The 22599-nt window shown below is 46.7% G+C and overlaps 1 protein-coding gene across 1 annotated transcript in view; it reads right to left on the reverse strand.

Moving 5' to 3' along the window:
- gli3 (GLI family zinc finger 3) overlaps positions 1-22599 on the reverse strand; it is a gene marked incomplete at its 3' end in the record, with an annotated part of 86199 nt that overhangs the window by 26786 nt on the left and 36814 nt on the right. Inside the window, exon 4 of the mRNA XM_079234625.1 lies at positions 12060-12165. Within this exon, the coding sequence (XP_079090751.1) occupies positions 12060-12165 (106 nt within the window). The remainder of the gene's footprint in view (positions 1-12059; positions 12166-22599) is intronic.

Consider the following 22599-nt stretch of genomic DNA (forward strand, 5'->3'; position numbering starts at 1 on the left):
TATAAAATATACAGGAAGAAGAGGTCGTAGAAAAATACAACCAATGTACTCGACCCATCTGTCTTGACACATTGCCCCTGTGGCCACGAGGGGCTGAGTGAGTGGGAACTGTGTTTTTTTTTGGAGGGAACTGGGATCAGTCGGGTGTCAGGTCCTCTCCTGACCGAGGCTGACAGCATCACACAGACATTCCCCCTCCAACCTCAGCTCAATCTCAGCACCTCATAGAAATCTGTGCCCCCGCCCGACCCACCCAAGGCTGCCACCGCTCTGAAAGCCTAAACCAGAGAGGAGGAAGAGAGGGGCTCCTGACAGCGGAAACAGAAGCACTTTAAAGCTCCAAACCCTTTCACCGAGATCAAAGGGCCACAGGAACAGAGCCAGCTGAGACCCAAGGAGAGAGGGGAAAGGGAACTGAGACAAGGGGAGAGAGAGAAGACAGACGGACTGAGAGACAGACACAAACAGAGGGAGGCAGATATATATTCTGGGTTTCTAATGATTCAACGGGAACGTCTTCATTACGTTCTGCCACCGAAGCCCCATTCCAATGACTTCATTTTCCACATTAGTGAGGACAATAACAGCGGCAGTTAAAATGTAATTTTGCTTTGGCAAAAATGAAGAAACAAAAGGTGGATAAGTTAAATCAAAAAACAAAAAACATATTTTTTTCCGACCCTTTTTTCCACACCTCCCTCCCTTTTTGAAAATACTCCAATGTGGAAACACGGTGTGATGCAGAAGGCAAATAAAAGATGATTGCTATGTCATAAATGGTTCAGAAACATGACTGCCAGCGATGTTGAGGAGCCAACTTTCTTTGACCCACAACTCTTGATTGTTAATTTTGTTTTGCAATATCGGCTGTGAACCAATACAGGAGTTTCTGTTTCTATTGTCAAAATAAGCTTGTGATTTGCATTTTAATAGTAACAGTAACATTAACAAGGTTGGCTTACTCATGCTTTCAAGCGCATGCCATGGTCCTCATCCGCAGATGGAGTTTGCTCAGTGGTCGCGGGGCTGTAAGTGTTATCATGAACACTTTAAAGAGCAACTAAACCCTGGGAATTAAAAAAGTGCCTCAAGAACTTTAAAAGTATCAACATGTGCAGGGCTGTGAGGGCGGGAACACGGCCAGTCACATTTATAGTCCTCTTTTTCTCTTTTTTTCTGTGCACTTGAAATGAAGCCTTCAGCACATCTGGTGTTATTGACTGATCATCTGGTTACACAATGCATTCCCTCTACTGGCCACCAGGGGTTCACTTCTCTTGTTGCAAAAAGAAGTCTGATTGTCTAGAAGTCTATTAGAAGATGACCCTACATCTCATTTTATTTATTACCTCATTAAACATCGTAATCATTTATGAGTTCATGGTTGCTATTTTAAAGTCTTCTTCAATACACACAATGTTCATTTAGTAAATTATGGTCCATTTAGACCACGAAGCAGAGTATGCTTTAGGGCGGGGCTACCTTATGACTGACAGGTGGCTACCAGAGCTAATATTGTACCATGGAGCCTAAATATGGTCACTTCCGTTCACTGGTTACAAAAAAACTCAATGCTTCAAAAAACGCTACGACTACGTCCACTTCTCATATACAGCCTATGGCCGTAACCTTTGAACTCCCAACTATAAATGGAGCATGTTTCAATACCATTATCAACTTGGAATTTCACAGTTTTTTGAGATTTGCAAAATGTGAAGCTTCCACAAGTAAGCACCTTAACAGATCCGATGTGGCAGAGATCTAATCTGCCGAGCTGCATATTAGAAGCGGACTTCAAAAGAACCCAATGTGTATATTCCCGTAACTCGTCTCTGCTTTGCCTCTTTGCTCCTGGCCGGGCGGAGCAGACGGCGGGCCTGGCCTGGCCTGGCACAGGGAGGTTGCCAGGCGTTCAGGGTCGCTATGTTCCCCCCGGAGCTGCGAGGGCTCCGTGTGACCCCCTGACATCAAAGGGCCTGGGTGGGTTCAGGGAGGTGGGGATGGCTTTTCTATTCATGGGCACATCAAGCAGGATCCCCTTCTCTGTGGGATACTTCTGGAGGCGTGCCAGACATTCCCGTACACTGCAGAGTCAGTTCACACACACTGGCTGTCCAGTTGAATGCCCGCGACTCTCCTTCGGTTTCTCCGTCTCCTCCCCCCCCCGTGTGTGTGTTTCGGTCACACTCACATTGTCTACATATAAGCACACAGAACACCCCTGTGGGCACGTTTCACTTCCACGCTGCTGGAGTGATAACTTATGTTTATCAACCCAGAGCCAGCGAGTGTGACAAGCGCAAGTCTTACAACAAACGGGTCCAGGTGTCAAGAGGATCTGGTTATGACGGCTGCTTGAGTCGGGAACCCGCTGAAGGTGTCTCATACATAAAAATTCAAAATGTTAAAAGCTTTTTTCAAGGCTCTTCAGCACTCCCTTACACTTCAACGAAGTCATGGGATTGTGTTTGATCAAAAATGACCAAACGCAATCATCGTTATGAAAAAATGTTTATGTGTTTTCTTCTTCTTCTTCTTCTTCTTCTTTGCAGGCTGTTTCGAAACCATTTTTTTCCCCCCACTCTGCAATTAAATGTAATTTCAGCCATCGAGATAAGAATGGCTACCAAAACGAATCAACAGTCTTTATAGGGAGGGAATGAAAACATGAAAGTGAAAAAAATTACACAAAATGAGGCTGCCTTTTTTCCTGTAATTTCAAGGGGGCTGGACACACATTTTCTTCTTCCTTTTTGTTTCTCTTCCATTAATGATTTTGCCTCTTCAAACAAAGCGATTGTTTTGCATTGGTCTCTCCACATTCACCTCCTCTTTCTTTCTTGATTGCTGCTTTTTTTTCTTTTCTTTTTTTTTCAAAGCAAGTGGAATTAGCGCTGTTCTCAGTCAGTGTTTTGAGTTCCTCTGGCATGCCCCGGGCTACAGAGAAGACAGGAGAGGGGACTCCTGGGTGTTGAAGTGTTAAACTTGAGAAAACAGAGAGGAAGCACATCTATCTTTCCTTAACGTCTCGATGGCCCCAATGCCTTTACACAGAAACTCAGCTGACGCCTGCAGCTAAACAGGGTTCAGGTTCCACACCCCACCGCCTCCGCTGCCCCGACAACTGTAAGTAACGAGCGTGCGCGTCCCCGTGCGTCCAGCCCGTCTCAGGTGAGGAAGAGTGAGTGTGGCCCAGACCCACCCACACACACACACACACACACACCCCACCTCAATCCACCACGTCACGCTGGGCTGCTGAAATGAGCAACCGCACGGATGGGCCTGAGCAAATCACAAACAATACACAACGCTACAAGACAGCAGAGACACACTGCTGGAGATGGTTAATCCTTCAGACAGAGATCTGAGGTAGAACAACAGAAGAAGAAAAAAAGGGGGAGGAAGAGGAGGAGGAGGAGGGAGAGCTACACACAGGGAGGAGAACAGGAGCATCAGGTATGAGAAACAAGAATATATGTTTCCTTCTCTGCGCTAAAAACATAACATTTTTTCAGAATGAAATCCATCACGTTTTCCTAATACATACTTCTTGTAGAGGAGGGGAAGGAGAGAAAATCCGGACAGAAGAAAGGCAAGTGCTGGTGGGAAAGTGAAAAGACACAGCCTACTTTATTCTGGCCATTTCATCCATCTTGTTGGACTAATAAAATGTCATGTGGAGTTCCTTGATATTTAATCATGGAGGGGCTGAGTGCGTGGTGGTGCCAAGCTGATGAAGCTTTGGGAGGCTTAAACACAGACCTGTGTACATTTTGGATTTACCCAAAGGAGGATGTTTCACAACCCGGCTACATAAGTGACATAAACTGATATGAATGGGAGGGAAAAGCCTGCACTGGGAAACATTACATTTTTCTCAGCTTTATTCAATCTCTTTTAAATAATCTAATGGAGCAAAATCACTCACCCACAGATGATGGACATAATACAACAAAAAAAGCTTGCTGTCTTCTTACAAGCATGACTGCACATATTTGTGCAGTTAAAAAAAAACACCTCTGCAGCTGACCCCTTGTTAAGAAAAAAAAGAAGGAAAGTGAAGTACCATGGGGGACAGAAGTAGGTTTAATTTTTGGCAAACGAAATTATTGGGTGAAACCTTTTCACTATCAGATTAAATGGACGCCGCATCTGATAAGGGAAATAATGAAAGGGGGCTGAGAGAATAGAATCGCTTTATGTGATATGAATTAATTGGCATTGGTGGGGGGAGTGTAAAAGTAGTGTGACTTAGAAGATAAACAAAATAGAAAAAAGGGAGGAGAAGAGGTGCCGAAGCTGTTAGGGAGGCAATGAACTCGTTTCCTCTTCCATTAAAACTGTCTTGAGCTGGACTTCAGCTGGACCAGGAGGCATGTGTTCATATTTTACAAGGTTGCATTTAGTTTTCTTAAATCCCATATTGAAGGCTTGACTAGGAAAGATGGAGAGAGGGAGGAAAGGAAAGGGAGGGGACGAAGGGAGGATGGAAAATGAGGAGAGCCGGAGAGGATTTATGACCCTGTTCCCTCGGTCTCGTTACTCGCTGAAACTGGCCCCCAGAGTGGGATCGCAGGGTCTGGAGCCCACAGCCCGGAGATCAGAGTAATGGAAATTCCACATTTCTACACTGCTACAGCATGACGTCTGTGAGGCAAAGTAAAAGAAATAAAAAGCAGAGAACTGACTCGGAGTCCAGAGCAAAAAAAAAATTGTAATTGTGCCCATTAGGCAAGGAGCAAAGTATTTCCTTTCTGAAATCAGCATTTCCTCCGACTCTAGTGAGGCTATAGTTTTTATTTGTGAAGAGAAGCGGACGTCAGGTCAGCGGCCGCCTGAGGTTCCTGAGACGGTGTGAGGCGGCGTGCTGCCAGCGCTGCATGGGTAATATCTCTAATAGCTTCCCGTCACTGAGAGGCGGGTCTTTTGACAAAGCCAATTAAGAACCGGCACGGCTGCTAAAAGTGACAGCCGGCCACACCCATCGAGTAAGTTACCACCGAAACCACTAAAGACAGTGTGTGTGTGTGTGTGTGTGTGTGTGTGTGTGTGTGTGTGTGTGTGTGTGTGTGTGTGTGTGTGTGTGTGTGTGTGTGTGTGTGTGTGTGTGCCTTTTATGCATCTAATGCCTCGTGCAGATTAAATGTTGTTGAGAGTGGCTGCCCATGGTATTTGGAATCAGAACTGAAAAGATTAGCCGACTAATTAATTAGACAATTGACATGAAATTCATCTGCAACTATTTGGATTAATTGTTACAGACTTTGTCTGGTTGCAGCTGCTGCAATGTGAGGATTTATTACTTTTCTTATCTTTGGAAACGGACTATTTTTGCATTTTTAAAAAAGCATTATGAATACGTCACCGTGGGCTCTGGGAAAATGTGATTTGCCATTTTTCACTTTGCACTACAGACACTTTATGGACAGAATGATTAATCAAGAAAATAACAGTCAGATTAAGTGATAATAAAATAATAATTAGGTTCAGCCCTATTTATAATGCATATTATAATTATTTAAACAATTATTTAGCAAACTATACATTATTAAATATCTGAGAACTGAACTGTAAAAAAAAAAAAAGAAAAGGAAAATGTATTTTATATTTACGGGAAAAATAAAAGCTTGGAGAATTGCAAACAACAAATGAGAGTGAAATAAAATAAACTGCCGTTCAAACACTGACGAGAAAATATTTCAAACAAGCGTGTGTGTGTCAGCGTGGAGCCGCTCACACACACAATTGGACGCACACACACACACACACACTCACACACACACACACACACACGCACACACACACACACACACATTAGCGCAGAGCTGTTGGCACCTGCCTGTTATCTCTTCCCCTCAGACCTGGTTTTCCATTGTGCTCCATGGGAGAGCTACAAATTGAGATCTCAAACATGAAGAGGGGGCAAATGACTTGAGTACAGAAAATCAAATCCACTAATGTGTTACATGTGCAAATTCACAGGCCTCGTATTAGAGACTAATGTATCCCCCTTTTATCCAAATGATATTTATAATGGAGCCTAAAATTAAATTCAACCAAAGGACTAACACTGAGGAAATAACAATGAACAGGAGATATATGTTGATTGAATAATCAGATGGGATTTGCATGGAAGAAAAAGGGTTATGTAAGGATTTTTTTGTAGATTAGAAAAAACGTATGAATTTGCTTCTTTAGTTGAGATTACTATTTGCCGTTAAGATATATTAAACCATTTAGCAAGGAGCAAAAAAAAACAAACAATGGCCGCGGCAGCAGCAGCTTCAGCGTCGGTAATCCTAGCCTGGTAAGTAGAGTTTTTGGAACATGTCTTAACAGATCTCTACGGGTAATGACTCAACCCTAAAACCTTTACAGGTCTTGTCAAATGTCCCCCCTCCCCCACTCAACCTGCTGGATCCATCATTCTCAAAATACACAGGTGCCTTCAAAATATCACGGTCCTGTGCAGAGGCTGAAAAGAAAAAAGGACGACACTGCCCATTTAGGCTTCTGAAACTGGTGTATTACAAAAAAAATAGATATACTGTAACTTCAATCTGCCCACATTTCTGCTTAGGCATTTATCTCCTTTCTCTCTAAATCCTGAAATTGCCTCAGAAGAAAAAAGAGGGGGAGCGGTTCTTTCCCCCCTCTTCGCACATTTTCACAGAGTGGTGCACAACTTTCTTTCTTCCCCTTTTTTTTTCTTCTTCCTCCAGTGAAAATTGAAGAGGCTTTATGTCAAATACGGCTAAAGCCAGCCTCTCCATATCAAACAACGCAGCGCGAAAATTACTGTGGCGATGATAAGGCTGCCAGATAGAGTGGGAGAGGAGAGCGAGGGGGGGAAAAAACTGAAAGGAAGTGACTCTACTCAATTATACTGCAAAATTGGTATGACTGAATATTTTTCATTCAGGTGACTGATAGTATCAGTGAAACTGCAATGCAGATAAATAAAGGAGCCTTCTGTCAAGAATAAACACCATTAATCATGAAGCCAGCTACTGCGTGACCGCCTGTCCCCCCGACTTACTCCATAGAGAAAGTATTAAAGAGGGGGGAGGAATGGGGGAGGGAGGGGAGGAACCAGTGACTGCACCAGGGAGGGGTGACCTATGAAGTCAGACAGAATGGCTTTTGGACACTTGGAGAGGAGGATGAAAAAGTGGCCTTCGTCTCTCTCCCCTGCTCTTCGGTGACAGCGGCCATATCTGGACACAAATTATCAGATGCGATTATGAAATAATCATCAATTCTTAATATAATGTATGGCTCCTGTTTCAGGTTCGCTTTTTAGTCTAGACTATATTCAAATGTGAACGTTAACAGCAAATCGGACGATGGTTTCTATTCCTTTTTCTTTTTTTTAACGGCAAGGAAAAATGTGGCCTGCAGAAAATATTATACAGTCACAGATTCCAGTGTTTGGACTAAAAATGAGAACAAATTGTGTTGAAGTTGGCCCGAAACCTTAAATGAGGCCGTGACGATGCAAAGTCAAATCCCACTGTGAACAGTCACTCTTACAGAACATGTCTCCTCTAGCTTCTATAAAAGCTATACAGTAGACCCTTTTGTCTTTCCATTGTTTTGCATTGTGTGTGCATGTGTCTGTGTGTGTGTGTGTGTGTGTGTGTGTGTGTGTGTGTATTGCAATGCTCGGCCTCGTCCCATCTGGAAGGAGGTGTTGAGATAAGACCGTGGTCTTTATGCTAAGCAACACGCCGCTCCTCTATGCCCAGATTGGGCGCTCCGACAACAGTTTATGTAAATAACAAAACAACATGGTGCACATCTAAAAAAAAAAAATAAAAGACTAAAAGAAAAAAAAAAGCCAAAGGCAGAGGACAGCGATGGGGAAGAGTTGCTGTACGGAAAAACTGTGTGAAATTGGTGAGAATCTCGGGTGCCCACAGAGAATAAAACTGGTAGGTTGACGAGGTGATTCACAGGCTTTTTTTTTTTGGGTTCGATCTTTACAATAAGTGATGCAACAGCTCACACAGCCGTTAAGTCAATTAACTCCCGCCTGGTTCTTGGTTTCAGAGCTGAGGGTTCGCGCTGCGATGACACAGACGTGCAGCGGCTCTCTCCCCCGGTGCCTGCAGGATGCCTTCCAGTCAGGCCGCGGCCCGCAGCTGAACAAACACACTCCTGAATGAAATACCCCCACACACACACACACGCGCACACACACAGGCCTCACAACCCCCCACCTGCACTCTGCCTCCACACTGACAGAACATACAGTCCATGACTTTATTCATGAGTCACACTGAAAAGTGTTATTTCTGAAGAATCCAAACATTTTTCCCTTTGAGAGTCAGATTATCGCTTTTTGAAACACATTAAATAGTTAATGCAGTTCTGGATATAATTTCAGAACAGAAAGAAGAAAAAAAATACCCAGAATGTTTAAGCTATTTAGTTTTTTTGGTATATAAAAAGTATTAGACTGGATTTTAAATGTGTGTGTTACTTTACCTCTCTAGAGGATTTAAATGTAAAACATGTGAGTGAAACATTTGCACAAATACGTTTGTTTTCAGAACCTTTCAATATTGTTGTATTGTGTAGATAAGTACTTCATTAAAAATCCACACTAAAATAAATAGAAAAGTCAAAGCTCAAGGCTTTCTATTTGCTTTACAACTTTGCAAACTCCTATATGGACTCTCCCTTCTTGACTAATTCTTTCCTGAATCCACATGCGATAACTGCGCAAAAGGTTGTGAGTCAATTGCTTATCCCATAAGAATGTGTTGTTGTTTTAGTGGCCCCATTCACAGCACGAGGGCCCGGGACTCCAGAGCAAAGCCCGATGCTGATAATTGACTTGTGACGAATACCTCTGTTTGTTCTGAACGGTCTCCGGGTGACCGAGAGCCGGCGCTGAGCCGCATGAGAGCTTTGTTTTGTTTTGCTGTGTACCGTGGTCAGGCAATAAAGCTGCAATGAAAGGAGCGGTCTCTTCTCTTGGCCCCGGCTACCCCCACCCAAAAAAAAAACTCCCATTAAGCCAGTCCCGCACAATGGAGGTGGCAGAGGGGACCAGAGCTCCCATGGAGAGCCTGCTCTTCACCGATCAATGTGTTTATTTAAGCAGGAAGCATCTTCTCTGGAGCACGAAGGGCTCTTTCTCCTTTTTGGTTGAGCCTGGAGGTCAGCTGTTTCCAGACCAGTTGGCAAGCAGAGGAGAACAAGCAGGAGAGGCTTTTGCTGCTCCTGGATCATTACAGGACATTGTGGTTTAGCTTAAGTTGGGAGGTTGTGGAAACGCAGAAGCAGCTCGTTGTTAGTTGGCATTGGTTTCATTTTAAACTGGGGTTGCTGAAACTCTCTTCCATGTGAATATACGAGGTCCTCAGAACAGCAAGCATCTACAGGAAGAGCCCCTCCTCTCTCCTGACCCCGAGGCTTTAATATTGAATGGCACATTGGTACCTTCCCCACAAGAATTCATAAACTAAACGATTAGCCTCTGTCTGTAATTGCGCTCTCCCTTGCCTAATAGGGGAGGTGAGGTAAAGAGGGAAAAAAAACAAAGGACAGTTAATTTGTGATTTCCTCTGCTCATTTGAAGGCAAATTAAGTGTCAAGCAGCTAATACGGAGCATATTTCATTTTATGAGCTTTTAATTTAATTCTACCGCCTCGTATCGCTGGAGCCCGTTAGCTGCGCGGCTAGCGCTCGCTCCTCGCCTGAAAACGGGGCCCATAAATAAACATGTTTCAATTAGGCCCTTCGCGGTAATAGGATATGATTCTGTTCATTTGCCACGTATAGGATGGTGGATGTGTCATTGTGCCGGAGAGGAAACAAGCTGCTGGGCGTTCAGCGGTGTGTTTTTCTCCGGACACGGACGCCCAGTGGTGACTGGCTTTGCGTGCGTGGCGGGGGGAAGCTGGCTGGATTGATGGAGCTGCCGCAGGGCCAACCCAACTGTAATTACAGGCCGTAATGAGAGGCTGCATGGGGAAGTACTGCAATAATAGTCCCTGTGTACTTAGGCATATCTTTGAGAGGGCTAATAACGATTAATTCTGCTCACCGAGGAGAACTTGTCTTAAAACAATTCAATATTTCTCCATAAGCCGCCTCCTGTCCTCCATTTCCCTGAGGCGACAGCTATACGTCGACTGCCTCTGTTTGCTCGGCCTGGCAACGAGCAACACTACCGAGGCCAATGCATCACTTTTAAATCCTCAGTTGTAGTTCTGCGGTCCTGAAGTTTGGCTGAAACTTGCACAAAGCTGAACTTGGAAGTGTAATTATCTGCAATTTGCCATCAGGTGGTTGGACTCAGCTGTAATACTGATGAGTGCCTCTTCTCACTGAGGAATACCGTGTTGCTTTTTTAATCAAGCAGGCAATATCGCTGCTTCCCTGCGCAAAGACACAAAAGTAGTTGAGACTATTCCTGCATGAAACCCACGTAAATTCGTAGATAACGTGCGTGACAGCGGATTTAAATAAGGCTGGCCACTAAACAGCTGTCTTATAATAATGACAAATAGTTTCCCTCAGCATGGCGAGTCATATTAAACAGCTCTATGCTTAATGGCTTGGATAAATAGGCCATAAGTAGCGTGGCGGAGCACGGCCGTGTTTCCACTGACAGCAAACCGAGCGCACAGATAACGCCTGTCCGGACAGAGTGACTGAAGACACCGGCGCCGCGTAACTTCTCCCCCTTAATTCAATTCCCTGGCTCTGTGTCGTCCCTCCACCTCCACCTCCTCCTCATTCCTCCCCCCCCCCCCCCCCCCCCCCCCCCCCCCCTCCCTAACCTGTGCTCCACATCGTACCAAACCACTCCTGACGGATAACAAGCCAGGCTGTTTGTTCAAGCCTGTGTTGCCGGCGCGTGTTCGCCCCATTATCTCTGCATAAGCTAAATGCTAAATTATATTTGCCATTTTGTTTGCAGTGACACGGGGCATCAATCACCTTCCTTTTTTTATTTTTATTTCCTCGCCTCGCTCTCCCCCCCCCCCTCCCCTGCTGCAGCCCCTGAGCAGGAGATGAGGCGTTGAGAGGTAGGGTGGGCCGGAGGTGGGGAGGCGGAGAGGGGCATAAAAAATTCATTACGCTTAGTGGCACATCAGCAAGGGAGAGATATGACTCCTGAGGAGGAGAAGGGGGGAGTTGATAATGATGAAGAATATCAAACATAATGCGGCCCAAGTAGCTGCCCCATCCAATTTGTCCTCGTCGCGCCGTGATCGCTTCCTTGGTGTCTGCGGATAAGGAAACAAGGACGAGGAGGCTCCTCCGAGTGGTACCGCTCACCGGTCAGACGCGAGGAATACAAATGACGGGAGAGAGTAAAAGACAGAAAGAGTGGAAAGAGGGGAGTAAAAAATAAAAAAAATAAAGAGTAATTTGTGCATGAGTGTACGTAAGTGGGCGAGCTGATGGAATGCTTTGAGGTTCTCTGCTGACCCGGACAGCACCGTCAGAAGGGAAATACAACACTACTGTAACAAGACTTCCCCTGCTTCTAAATACTTACCGCTCTCCCTCACGAGGCACGACACCATGTTTTGCCCTACTTCATATTTGATCGCCCGCGCGTGCGCGTGATTGGATGCGGCGGGGTGGTTAGCGGCATGCAGCTTGTGCGTCAGGAGCCCATCTGTGTCTGTCAGAGACGGGTGGATGTCAGCAGAGGCTCCCTTCTCCTGACAGGGCTTGATCACTGCTCTTATGAGGATCGCACGCTCCCAGGCTCCCCCTTCGCCCTCGCTCTCATTTCCGCGTCTCTGACACATGTTCATTTGCGTGTCTCTGACATGCGGATCATGTTGCGCACGTACAGGGGCCGTGGCCTTTGATCCTGAAAGGCAAAGAGAGGCGCCCCGGCAGCCACGTCGGAGGATGCTCCACGCCCACAGGCGGAAGGGAAGTTTAGGAGCTTGATTTGTATCGCCATTAGGCGTGTGGGGAGCACGGCAGTGATGCGTGTGATGCGGCTGAATCAAACGTGTTCCCAGGTATGATGGGTGTGTGTGTGTGTGTGTGTGTGTGTGCGGTTTGAGAGACTTACACGTGAAGAGGGGGCACGGGGGAAGGCTCGTAGATGTAACGTCCCTGGGTATGTCTGTCGTCGATTGGCACAGGAGGATGGAAGGTGGGGAAGAACTGCGGTGCCGCTGTATAGAATGACAGGAAGAGAGAGAGAAAAATAAATATGAGACATTTTTCTTTACACTTTCCAAGACCCCTGGTTCTTCTAAAATCTCCATGTGAACGTATTCCCTCCTCGGCTAATCTAAATAGCAGCTGTAATGAAAGGCAGTGGATGATGGCTATCTTTGGGCAGACCCACCCCAAATGAGACCTCATTAAAAGCTGCACCGCTCCAAAATGTTTGCTGAGGAAGTCTTTGCAAATGTCTCGAGGCTCGATAGAACTCACAATAAGCAGCGATAAATAACCGTAAGGAAAGCAGCCAAATGGCATGTTTCTCCCCGCACCAAGCATAATATGGTTTTGCACAAAGGATAACGTCTAAGTACAACCAATGAAACGCACAAAACGAGAACAAAAACATCCTTTTCCGTTTCAGTGTTTAGTCACAACTGCCAGAGAGAATCGAGAGGCTTCTTTTTTTGTTCTCCCTCCAGATAAAACATTGAAACATTTGCATAATATGAGCTTCCAAGTTGTTCTCTATTTTTACCCCTGAAATTGCCACCAGACTGAATTCAGGTCTTTGCGCGCTCCTCTTCCAACCTTAACTGCACTCCGTACTGCAATCTGAAAAACTAAAGTTGGAGTTTTGTGTCGCAACTTATGCATCCGTTGTTGGACGAGTTGCAACCTGCAAACCACATGCATTTTGTGAAACTGGAAAATGGCTTAAAACCTGCACGGAAAGACAGAAACAGCAAACGACTAACACGCAACACAGGGGTCCACAGGGCAACAATTCACCTTCTCATATATATGAACTCGATGACAGAACATGTCACTTTACAGCCTTAGACGGACACCCTTGCCAAGTTGCGTATCACGCCCTGAGGCAGAGCATGTGTCAACATCTGCATACCTTCACGCAGCAAGTCTCCGAGGCTGCGAGCTATGTGTGTTTTTTGCTTGTAAACATTTGGCAGTGCGCGCCAAGAGGGCGTGCGGCCAACCGGCGGGGTGCCCGACAGCTCTGTACGAGTGTTTGCTCGCCGCCAAACGCAGCTGCAGCGCAGGGCGAACGCAGCAGGTGTTGATCCCCCAGAACCTCTCAGGTGTGCTTACCTCATCACTAAGGCATTCATTGGGGGGGAAGGGGGGGGGGGGGACTGCTGCCAGCTTGAGCCGACAAAGCTACAATTAAGAGGGGATCGGTTTATACTAATGCAGTGTATTAATAGTGCATAATAATGTATGAGAGAGGCGCGCTCACGTGCACGAACGTGCACTAAAAGCATGCACGGCCGGCCCGGCTATGTCAACAGAGAACGGGGCAGCTCGGATACCAACACACACACAGAGGGAGAGTGACTTTATTCTACCTACTCACCCTGTATCTTTACTGCTATATCAATGTACTGCATTTAGTATTGCTCTTCTATAAAGTTGGGGGACTTTATGGAAGAAGCAGCAGACAGCTGAGCCGCCCTGACTTTAAGTCCCTCATGTGGATCTCCAAGAGATACGGAGATACCCGGGTGATGTAACCTGAGTACCATTCTAAGACTTTGGAAAGCTCAGTCTAGAGCCAAAGACAACAGTGTACATCTGTTTTCACACGCTATATAGTGCTCCCCATGATAAGAAAACAGACCCTGACATGTTGGTGGAGTGTCTCTTTAAGTCTAAAACACCGGCTCCCTGCAGAGTGCATAAAGACAGCCGCCCCCACACACCTGTGGCAAAGGGGAGGACAGCCCTGCAACAGTTAGCAGTATTTCCCCGTGTTGAATTTTAAGCAATCTGCTGAATGTGGATCTTTTAAGCTCCTACAATGACTAGGGAATAACTTGTTGAGGAGGGGATAGGTTGGCTTTTCAGATGAGGAATCCGTCTTGTTTTCTTAATGTTAGTGGTAAAAAAAAACCTCTTCAAAGCAGCTCTGGCAAATATCTGACCACTCTGTTTCTCCGTCTGTTTGATAGTTTCCTCCTGGTGACTCAGTTTTGGCTTGGCTCACCTCGGCCGAGCTGCTGAGGGGGAGGGATGAGGGTTTCTGGGATAGAGAGACGGGCTGCTCGTAGAATCGGCTTTGTTTACTCTGCACCGCTCCGAGGCTGACGGCCCTTGGCTGTCAGAGTCGGAAACGAACCTTCAGGTCTGTACGCACCGTGTTCTGGCTCGACGGGAGTGAAAGCCTCGTGTCCTCTAATCTTACTGAACTTTAAACTGACCTCTGTCCTGTTAGGTAATGAGGGATGACTGCATGGAGATTACAAACTGTGAAATCATTTTAAAAGACGCCACCCCCCTTCACCCCCGCAACACACACCTACAATCCCACATCCGCCTCTCCTCATTGAATTACCCAGATCCCCCCTCTGTTTATGTCTCTGGAGCTCCTCACTCGACACAGACCTGCGCCTGGACTGGACTCCTTTTTTCTTCTTCTTTTTCTTCTTCCCCTTCATCACTCTTTCCTTCCCAGCCTCCCTCCCCTGTGCTCGCCGGGGGCCGCATGGCAAACCGTTCCGCCGAGGTTTATTTAAATCAAACTCTGAAGTTTACTTTACCACGGCCCTATCTAAATAGAGCCTGCCACCTCTTTTACGCCAGCACAGCTCTCCATTAGCGAGGCAAACAGCTCTGTGTCACTAGAGGGAATGTATACAGTCGCAAAGAACAGAGGGCGAAGAAGAGAGGGGGGGGGAGACAGCATCCTGCAATCCATCTCCAGTATTTCCTGTAGGGACTCCTTACTGTTTACTCCGGGGCTAAATTGCCCCTGCTCTTCTGGATATTCACGGTTTTCTCATCTCTCCAATACAGAATACAGCTGGAGGGCGCGTGGGAAGCCGGCACACGCGCCCCACAGTCTTTACCTTCCCACTGCGGCCACACACACACCACACTTCCTGCATTCCGAAGGAAAAGCCGGAATCGCGACGGTTTTGTACCGGGTGCGTTTGGTAGACCACCACTGGCAGAGTGAGACGGGTTGAAGAAGTCACCCCAGCCAATCAAACACCGGAAGTCACAAACTCAGCATATCATAATTTGAGAACTTTTTCATTTGAAACATTTTGTTCTCCACCAACTCATCCGCTCTTCAGAACTCTGCTCAGACATTTTAATGACTCCAGAGCAGCAGTATTCATTTTTGGTGTACGTTTTTTTTTTTTCTTTGAGCAAAGAGATGGAAGTCATTAAGAGATGATTACAAATGGGTCTTAATGAAAGGGCAATTAGAGGCAAACTTTGACCAGGCTCATTAATTCTAATTCAACACAAACACACCGTGCTCGAGACCAAAAGCCAGCTTCCCCTTCATTAAAGAGAGGATGGTAATTGCCTTGTCCTTTATTGGACACTTGAATAATTTCAAAAGAGGGGGGAGGACAAGGGGAGGATAAAGCCTAAAGCACATCATTTGCAATATCCTTATTGGTTAATCTCCTTTCATAATGGCAGTTTTCCCACAAAGGATCTGCACTGTGCTTTGGAACGCGTGTGATGTGATACTTGAGGAGAATTCGAACTGTCGCTCACAATTCTGATTTGGGTTTTGATAACACGCAAACAATTTCTCATCTTCCTCTTTTGTTGTCAACTCAGCATTGTGAGTTCATTGTCTTGACTGCTAAACCTGGGCTCCTCCTCTCCTGTGGCGAGGGTTCACCGGCTGCTCTAACAGAGTGTCACCCGCCGCCGAGGACCGAGCGCTCCTCCGTAAACACGGCGCTTCTCATCGACGCTCCGCTGCGAGAGCACAAAGAGCCAGTGACAGATTGTCATAAGCGACTAAGGCGGAGTGAGAAAAGAGGGCTGCTGGGGCGCTGCTCCAGAGGTTTGTGCATCGCTAATGTGGAACATATGAAGCCTGTGCCGGGGCTCTGACTGCCAGATTTCATTATGCCACCTCTCTCCCGGCTCATGAGCTCAGTGCTCAGGCACGCTCGTCTGCACCGAGGCCCACAGTTACACCATAACTCTGCAACACTTCGCAGAGCGTGCGAAAGATGCTCCAGACGCTGTCTGTTTGCGTGTTGCTCCTTTTTTCCGGGAGTGAGAACAAGAACATGGACATGACTTTTGGCAAACAACAGGACAATGCAGCTCTGTGTGTCTTTTGTGATATTTTTCATACTCCTTACTGGAGATATGTGTAGCCGTGGTCTCCGGTGATTATACTTAAATGCTCTGCAAGTGATTTGTCCGCTCTGAGCTCCCGTAGAAAAGAGGATCCGCTCCCTTTGTAGATATGAAGGACTCGTGAGCCAACGGAAACACAACTATTCTTAGCTTGAGGTGATGTCACACTCATGAAAACATAGTTGTGAGTATTATATTCCGTTTCTGGCCTTCACAGGAAATCACAGGGGAAAGAAATCAATCAATTCATCGCCATAAAATAATAAATGAATCACACTTAATTCAAAATAACTCTCAAAGCAACGCTTCAGCTCGAGGGCATCTTTCAGTAAACACAGATGTGACATACCGGCTAACAGAATGTGAGCGTTTCTCACGCGCCTGTACTTTGCTAAAAACTACAAACTATATGAGGAGATGGAGAAGCCCCATGCAGACTATCAGCAGAAATAGTTTGGACGCCGGCTCCCTCGTGAAGCCGAATTCTCCCTCTGATCAATCCCTTCACACCCGGTCTCTCATCGTGTTTGCTTACACTGAGACCTCAAGCTGTTTGGACATGTAAATAACACTTTCGGAGACTGTTTAGCTCGGCTCAATGGGAGTTGCTGTTGACTTTTGGAGCGCTTTGCTTTAATTACGGGGTCCCAGATTGTTTCAGGTCTAATGGCCTAATTACCGCCGTATAAATTAGCCTAATGCTCTTGCCGTGCAGAGATTTCTCTACTGTATGCGACGCTTGGGCGCTAGAACAGAGAAAGCTTGTATTCGGCAAAGAGCAATAGTACGAAGGAGGGAGAAGAAAGCAAGCAGAGAGGTTAAATAACAGAAGAATGTTAAGTGTTGCCTTGCCAATCTCTCTGCCATTCATCATATAAACAAGGCTGGCAGATCACACTCTGCCCTTCCTCTGTAAATCAATAGATTTTTTTTTCTCCCTCTTCCTCTGTGTTCTCCTCTGTTTTTCGCTTTCTCTGTCTCTCTTGCTCAATCGCTCTCACCCCCTTGAACACGAACCATCTCTCTGTGGGTGAAAGTAATTAACATAGGGGAAAAGAAAAGCAGAGCGGACGGAAGAAGAGAACGTGAGTAGTGAAGTGGAGAAAAAAAAAGGAGGAGAAACGTCAGCTATGCACGATAAACAGGCTCCCTGTTCACGTATACATTCCATCACTACTCGCTGTCACAAGTAATTTGTTTGTCTAGACTGAACAAGTCGGTGAATGCCCATCAGTTCTCTTCATGGTTATACACGTCGGTGCATATTTGCACTGGGACTTAATGTTTCAGCGGGTTATCTCCATCTTTGTGCAAATATTTACAAAGTTAAGTTCAGGATCATTTATCAATCAACGTACGAGAATAGCATCCACTTGACCCCGCAGCGGTTCCCTGCCGAACTTCATCCGAAGAGTGCAATTTTTTGCAGATGGAATATAAGTATCCATTCGCAGGACATTTATCTGAAATAATATACAGTCGGGAACCTTGATTTCAGCGAGCAGGATGAAGAAGATCAAGGAGCAGGCTGTGCTCCAAGCAGCTCTTCTACCCCTTCCCTTCTGCATAAGTCACACACAAATATCTTCATGGAACTCCGGCATCTGCAAGACATTTACACAGCCGAGTCAATCTTAACAAATTGCACGCCAGCACGAGGACCCTCGGCTTGCTACAGAGTGGAGCTAAGCACGCACACCCGCTCTTCCAGGGGCCCCCAGCACCACCCCGTTTTTTTTTTCTTCCCCCTCCATCGCCCCGCCTCCCTTCCTCCCTATGTATCCCAGAGTGGATCAGGGAGTGAAGGTTATTTCACGAGGCCTCTGCGGAGTGCCAATCTATCCCCTACATTTGGTGAATTTCTCCAGATTGGGATAAGCTGGGGAACAGAACAAAGCGCTGTGCGTTGCACCACCCCCCCACATCCCTCGCTCCAGCACCCTTCCTACCCGACCCCATCCTGCAGCCTCCTCTCCCCCACCTAGCTCGGGAGAGATTTACACAGCAGTTTAGTAGTTGAAACACTGCGCTACACCTCTTTCCCCTTCCCTCTCTTTATCCCTCACATCTGTCGATCTCCTCCTCTCCAAACAATGATGCCTCTCAGAGAGAAGGGAGTTGATTTAAACCCCAGGTTAACCCACCAGGACTTTGCTACATTTATTTTGCTTCAACTCCCCGCTGTGTGATTTATTCCACTCATACACAAGGATCATCTTTGAGATCTTTATTTAGGCATCGGGGTCACCCCAAAAAGAAAAAAAAGAATTTTGTCCACAATCTGTTTTTTTTAAACACTCCCTTTAAATGCCTGTATCATAAATGTATGATAAATTATTTGGATTTACCAAGACGCCTATTTATGAGCCGAGGTCGTATCAGTGACAGTGTTCATGATTGCCACAGCTGTATCGGGCTGCCGCGTGACAGACTGACCCTCCAGAGCCCCGTGTCACCCCTCCTCTCTGGGCCCCTATGAAGGTGATACTGAAACTGCATGTGGCTGTGTGATAGTGACTGTGAGGCTAATACACCTGCATTACAATAACACTCTGGGCTGCTTGGGGAAACTGGACAGATTCTCAATTCTGAATCACGCTGAGAGGCCACTGACCAACGCCGGTCTTTTTAATGTAATTTTGTTGACAAAAAAATCCCCACGTAGCCTCGAGTAGTTCTCTATTCATATGCTGGTGCTTTGAATATCATCTTGCAGAGACTTTAATCTTGGTTAAGCTTGGTAATCCATCACAGGGAGTGTTTTGTCACCTTCATTTTAATGTCAGAATTGCGTATTATCACATGTGATTAAAAGTTTTCCCAAGCGGTGCATTCAAGGGCATCCAAGTTTTCACGTTATTTTATCATGTTGCAATAGCATGTTGTCTCTTGGACCATCGTTGCGCTCAAACAACTAAAGGTTCTGGACGCTCTATCTCAAGCAGGTTGTAAGTCTCTGCAAGCTGATTTTCACCATTGTTCAAATTAGTGGGAAAAACCAATGGCTGTCTGGAAGGATGGAAATCAATCTGAGAACATATCATATCCTTTGGAAAATGGCCGTGCATTCAAAACCTCCAGTGCTGCCCTTTTAATATGTTTGACATTCAAATGGTATTTCCCCCTGTACTGTAAGACTATTCCTCTATTTTCCACCAAACCCATACAGACATTAGACAAAGTCTGTGCAGGCCCCTAGAGGTGCGTGGCCATTATTTGGGCTAATGGAGGAAACTGTGTGTCACAGAGCAAAGATAAAGCCCAGTGTCACAGCAATCTGACAAATGGCTGCTGGACTGTGCGGGGCCAGACAGAGGTCGATGCTTCTCGACCAATTAGGTCTTGCGAGTGCAACAACAGCTGGATCTCTTCCTGATTCCCTCCCTTTTCCAATCACCTTCACCTCACTTTCACCCGCTCTCTCGCTTTTGCGTCGTCCTCCTAATTCGTTCTGTTAATCCTGCTCGCTGTCTATCTCGTTTTCTTCGCCTCTCTCATTATTCAAAGCGCATCCTCCTGATCTCTCCCCTTTGCCTCTTCGCAGCATCCCAAAACAAGGACAAAGTTGTAATCCGTTTACTGCACCCCCTGTCAACACATTCCACCCAAATAATCCGAAAAGACTTACAACCAGGCCGAGGTACTATCAAGGGAAGGGGAGTAAAGAAGAGGCGGAATGCACAGGGGAAGGCGAGTGAGGGGAAGAGGGAGAACATACAAGCGTAGTGGAGGAGAGAGGCAACAGACGGAGGGAACTTGTGTCACAGTGATTTGAGTCTTTGTCACGCAGGTGGCGCCCAGGGGTTCCCTCAGCCTGGGCAGAGAGACAAACTGGGGCCCATGTAAACCTTAAAGAGGATTAACCCTGCCGGAGCGCTTTAATGAGACCTGAAAGTGCCGGGCACCGGAGAGCCCCACTGATTGAGCCGCGCTCGAGTCGGCTCCCAACGGTCCGCCGGCCCAGTGGCCCAGCAGCGCCGCCGCAGCCCCGTGGCCTACAGCTGCCCGCTCACACTGAGCCACATCAAAGCGCCGTGTCTGGAAGAACCCAGAGACGGGGAGGAAGGGGAGGCGGGTGGGCATGAGGGAGGCGGGAGAGAGTGAGTGAAGGAGAGGTGGGAGGAGGAGGGAGATGAGGGTGCCTGGATGGAGGAATCCCTTATCTCCTCCAGAGAGGATGCTGCTCTGTGGTGCGAGATTGTCTGGAGCTGCCACCTGTCCCAGGCATCTTTAAAGGCAACACTAAAGCCTGTGATGGGCCTGACCTCCTTGAGCTCCCATTCTTTTATGTCTCTCTTCATTTTCTGCTTTGTTACACCCCCCCCCCCCCCCCCCCCCCCCCCCCCCTCCTCCTTCATCCTTCTTCTCCACTCGCTCTGGCTCTTCTCTCTTTTTCCTACCCCTCTGTCTCACTTATGCCCTCAGACTCGGCCCCGACTCCTTTCTCTCTTCTCCAGCGATATCTTACATTTCACCAGGCTGCTCGAAACATTTTAATTACACTGTGTTCATCAGCCTCCTCTCCGTGTAGAACAATATATACTCGCGACCCTCCAGAGACGAGAGCAAGATACGGGTTGTTGGCTGACGGGATAAGGACGCTTATCTTTGCCACTATGTGAGAGGAATGCAAATACAAAAAAAAAGGAGCGATGAGATTTGGATATGCGGGAAAAGAAAACATGAAGAAAGGCATGAAATAACTCTCCCGTAGCACACAGAGGTGATTATCCTACTGGAGACTATACCGGGTAACTTGAGGAGAGAAAGCCCCCATGAGCTTTTAGTCTTGTTGTTTTTTAAGTATCATGCTCAATGTTATTGTTGCCCGTGGTGTTTGCTGCACTGGATTCTCCTTTTGGATGGACAAGATGCAGCAAATCTTCATTTTAAGCCTTCACAACGTCAAGAAAGTGCCATTGTCCCTGCTTGCCTCTGTGACTCGACTGATTAAGCAATCTCATTTGAAAAGAAAGTAAAACACACTGACAGATGTTGAGACGACGATACCAAGAAATGCTGAGTATTCTTCTTTGAACATCTTAAGTTCTCTGGAAATTCTTCTTAATTCTTCTTAGCCTCTTCACATTTAATCTCGTCATTGTTAATAAGAACCGCCATTATTCGGAGATATTGCGTTCACACGCATCAGCTTTGTGGGAAGAGCAGCACATGACCGTAAGATGTTTTTTTTTCTTCCGCCGCACTTCAAACTCTGCCTAACCCCCTTAAATCATCATGCACTACAAAGGGGGCACATGCATGTGAGAGCATGGCACTATCTTTACAGCATGAGATGCCTCTAATAAGCTGTATAAAAGGGGATCATCTGATTATCCCTGGTGCGCTGGACCAAGGGGGCCACAGCAGAGCAGGCCCGTGTTGTTCTTTCTTGATGAAAGGAGGTGGGTGGAAGGGATCCCTCTCCGTTGCCTGCAGTGTGCCCCAGGCTTCTCTGTGCCGGCCCACCGCTGGGGGACTACATCGTGCCACCGCGCTCTAAAAGCCAATATTGAAACAATCACAAAGACAAACACTTACCCTTGAAACAGGCACGTGTCTTCTCACCCCAGGCTCTCCTCTGTGCTCCCCAGTTCCTTTTGGCGGGAGGGGGGGGATGTTTGAACCTGTATCCCAGCCAGCACTTGTCATGTTTAAACCAACAAGAGGCCAGAAAGTTTGTTCTTTCACTGCAATTTCAGAAGAGTGCTCCGTTGGAACTTTTTCTCCTGCATGCACACACACTTCACAATTGCTCTTTTTTTTTTTTTTATACTCTCTTTTTCCGCTCCCGCTCTTTCAAGACATATGGAAAAGTCCAGGCCATATGAACCGAGAGGCCAAGCGCTGTAATTAAGTGCGGAGAGCAGAGAGGCCATTGTTGTGCGGATCACGTTCAGTTTGGTGACAGCTAGCTCACTCAGTTCAGTGGTCAGCTGCATTTTGATATTACGGCAGACAGACTGACGCCGAGGAAACGGCTCGCGTGCTACGGCCCAGTAGGCCTGAGATCAGCCCTGTGCAGCAGTTTAGAGTTTAACCCCTGTGACTGGACACCCACCACCCCCACCACCACATCATAAAACCCCGGGACTGCTGTTGGCGCTATGGCTCAGTGTTCCCGCTAGCTTTCCCAGGACACAGGGCCAATATGATCCAAGTTGCAGTCACCTTTTGCCAGGCTCAGAGAGCGGGGTTACAGTGATGCATGTGGAGGAATCTTTCAGCCAGAGGGATCCACACCTCCACTGCCTCGAGCTTAGCAGGCATGGTTTCTGAGATCAGTCAAGGACAGCAAAGGCTTT

This window comes from Taurulus bubalis (genome assembly GCF_910589615.1).
Source record: "Taurulus bubalis genome assembly, chromosome: 18".
In the NCBI taxonomy this organism is placed as follows: domain Eukaryota; kingdom Metazoa; phylum Chordata; class Actinopteri; order Perciformes; family Cottidae; genus Taurulus; species Taurulus bubalis.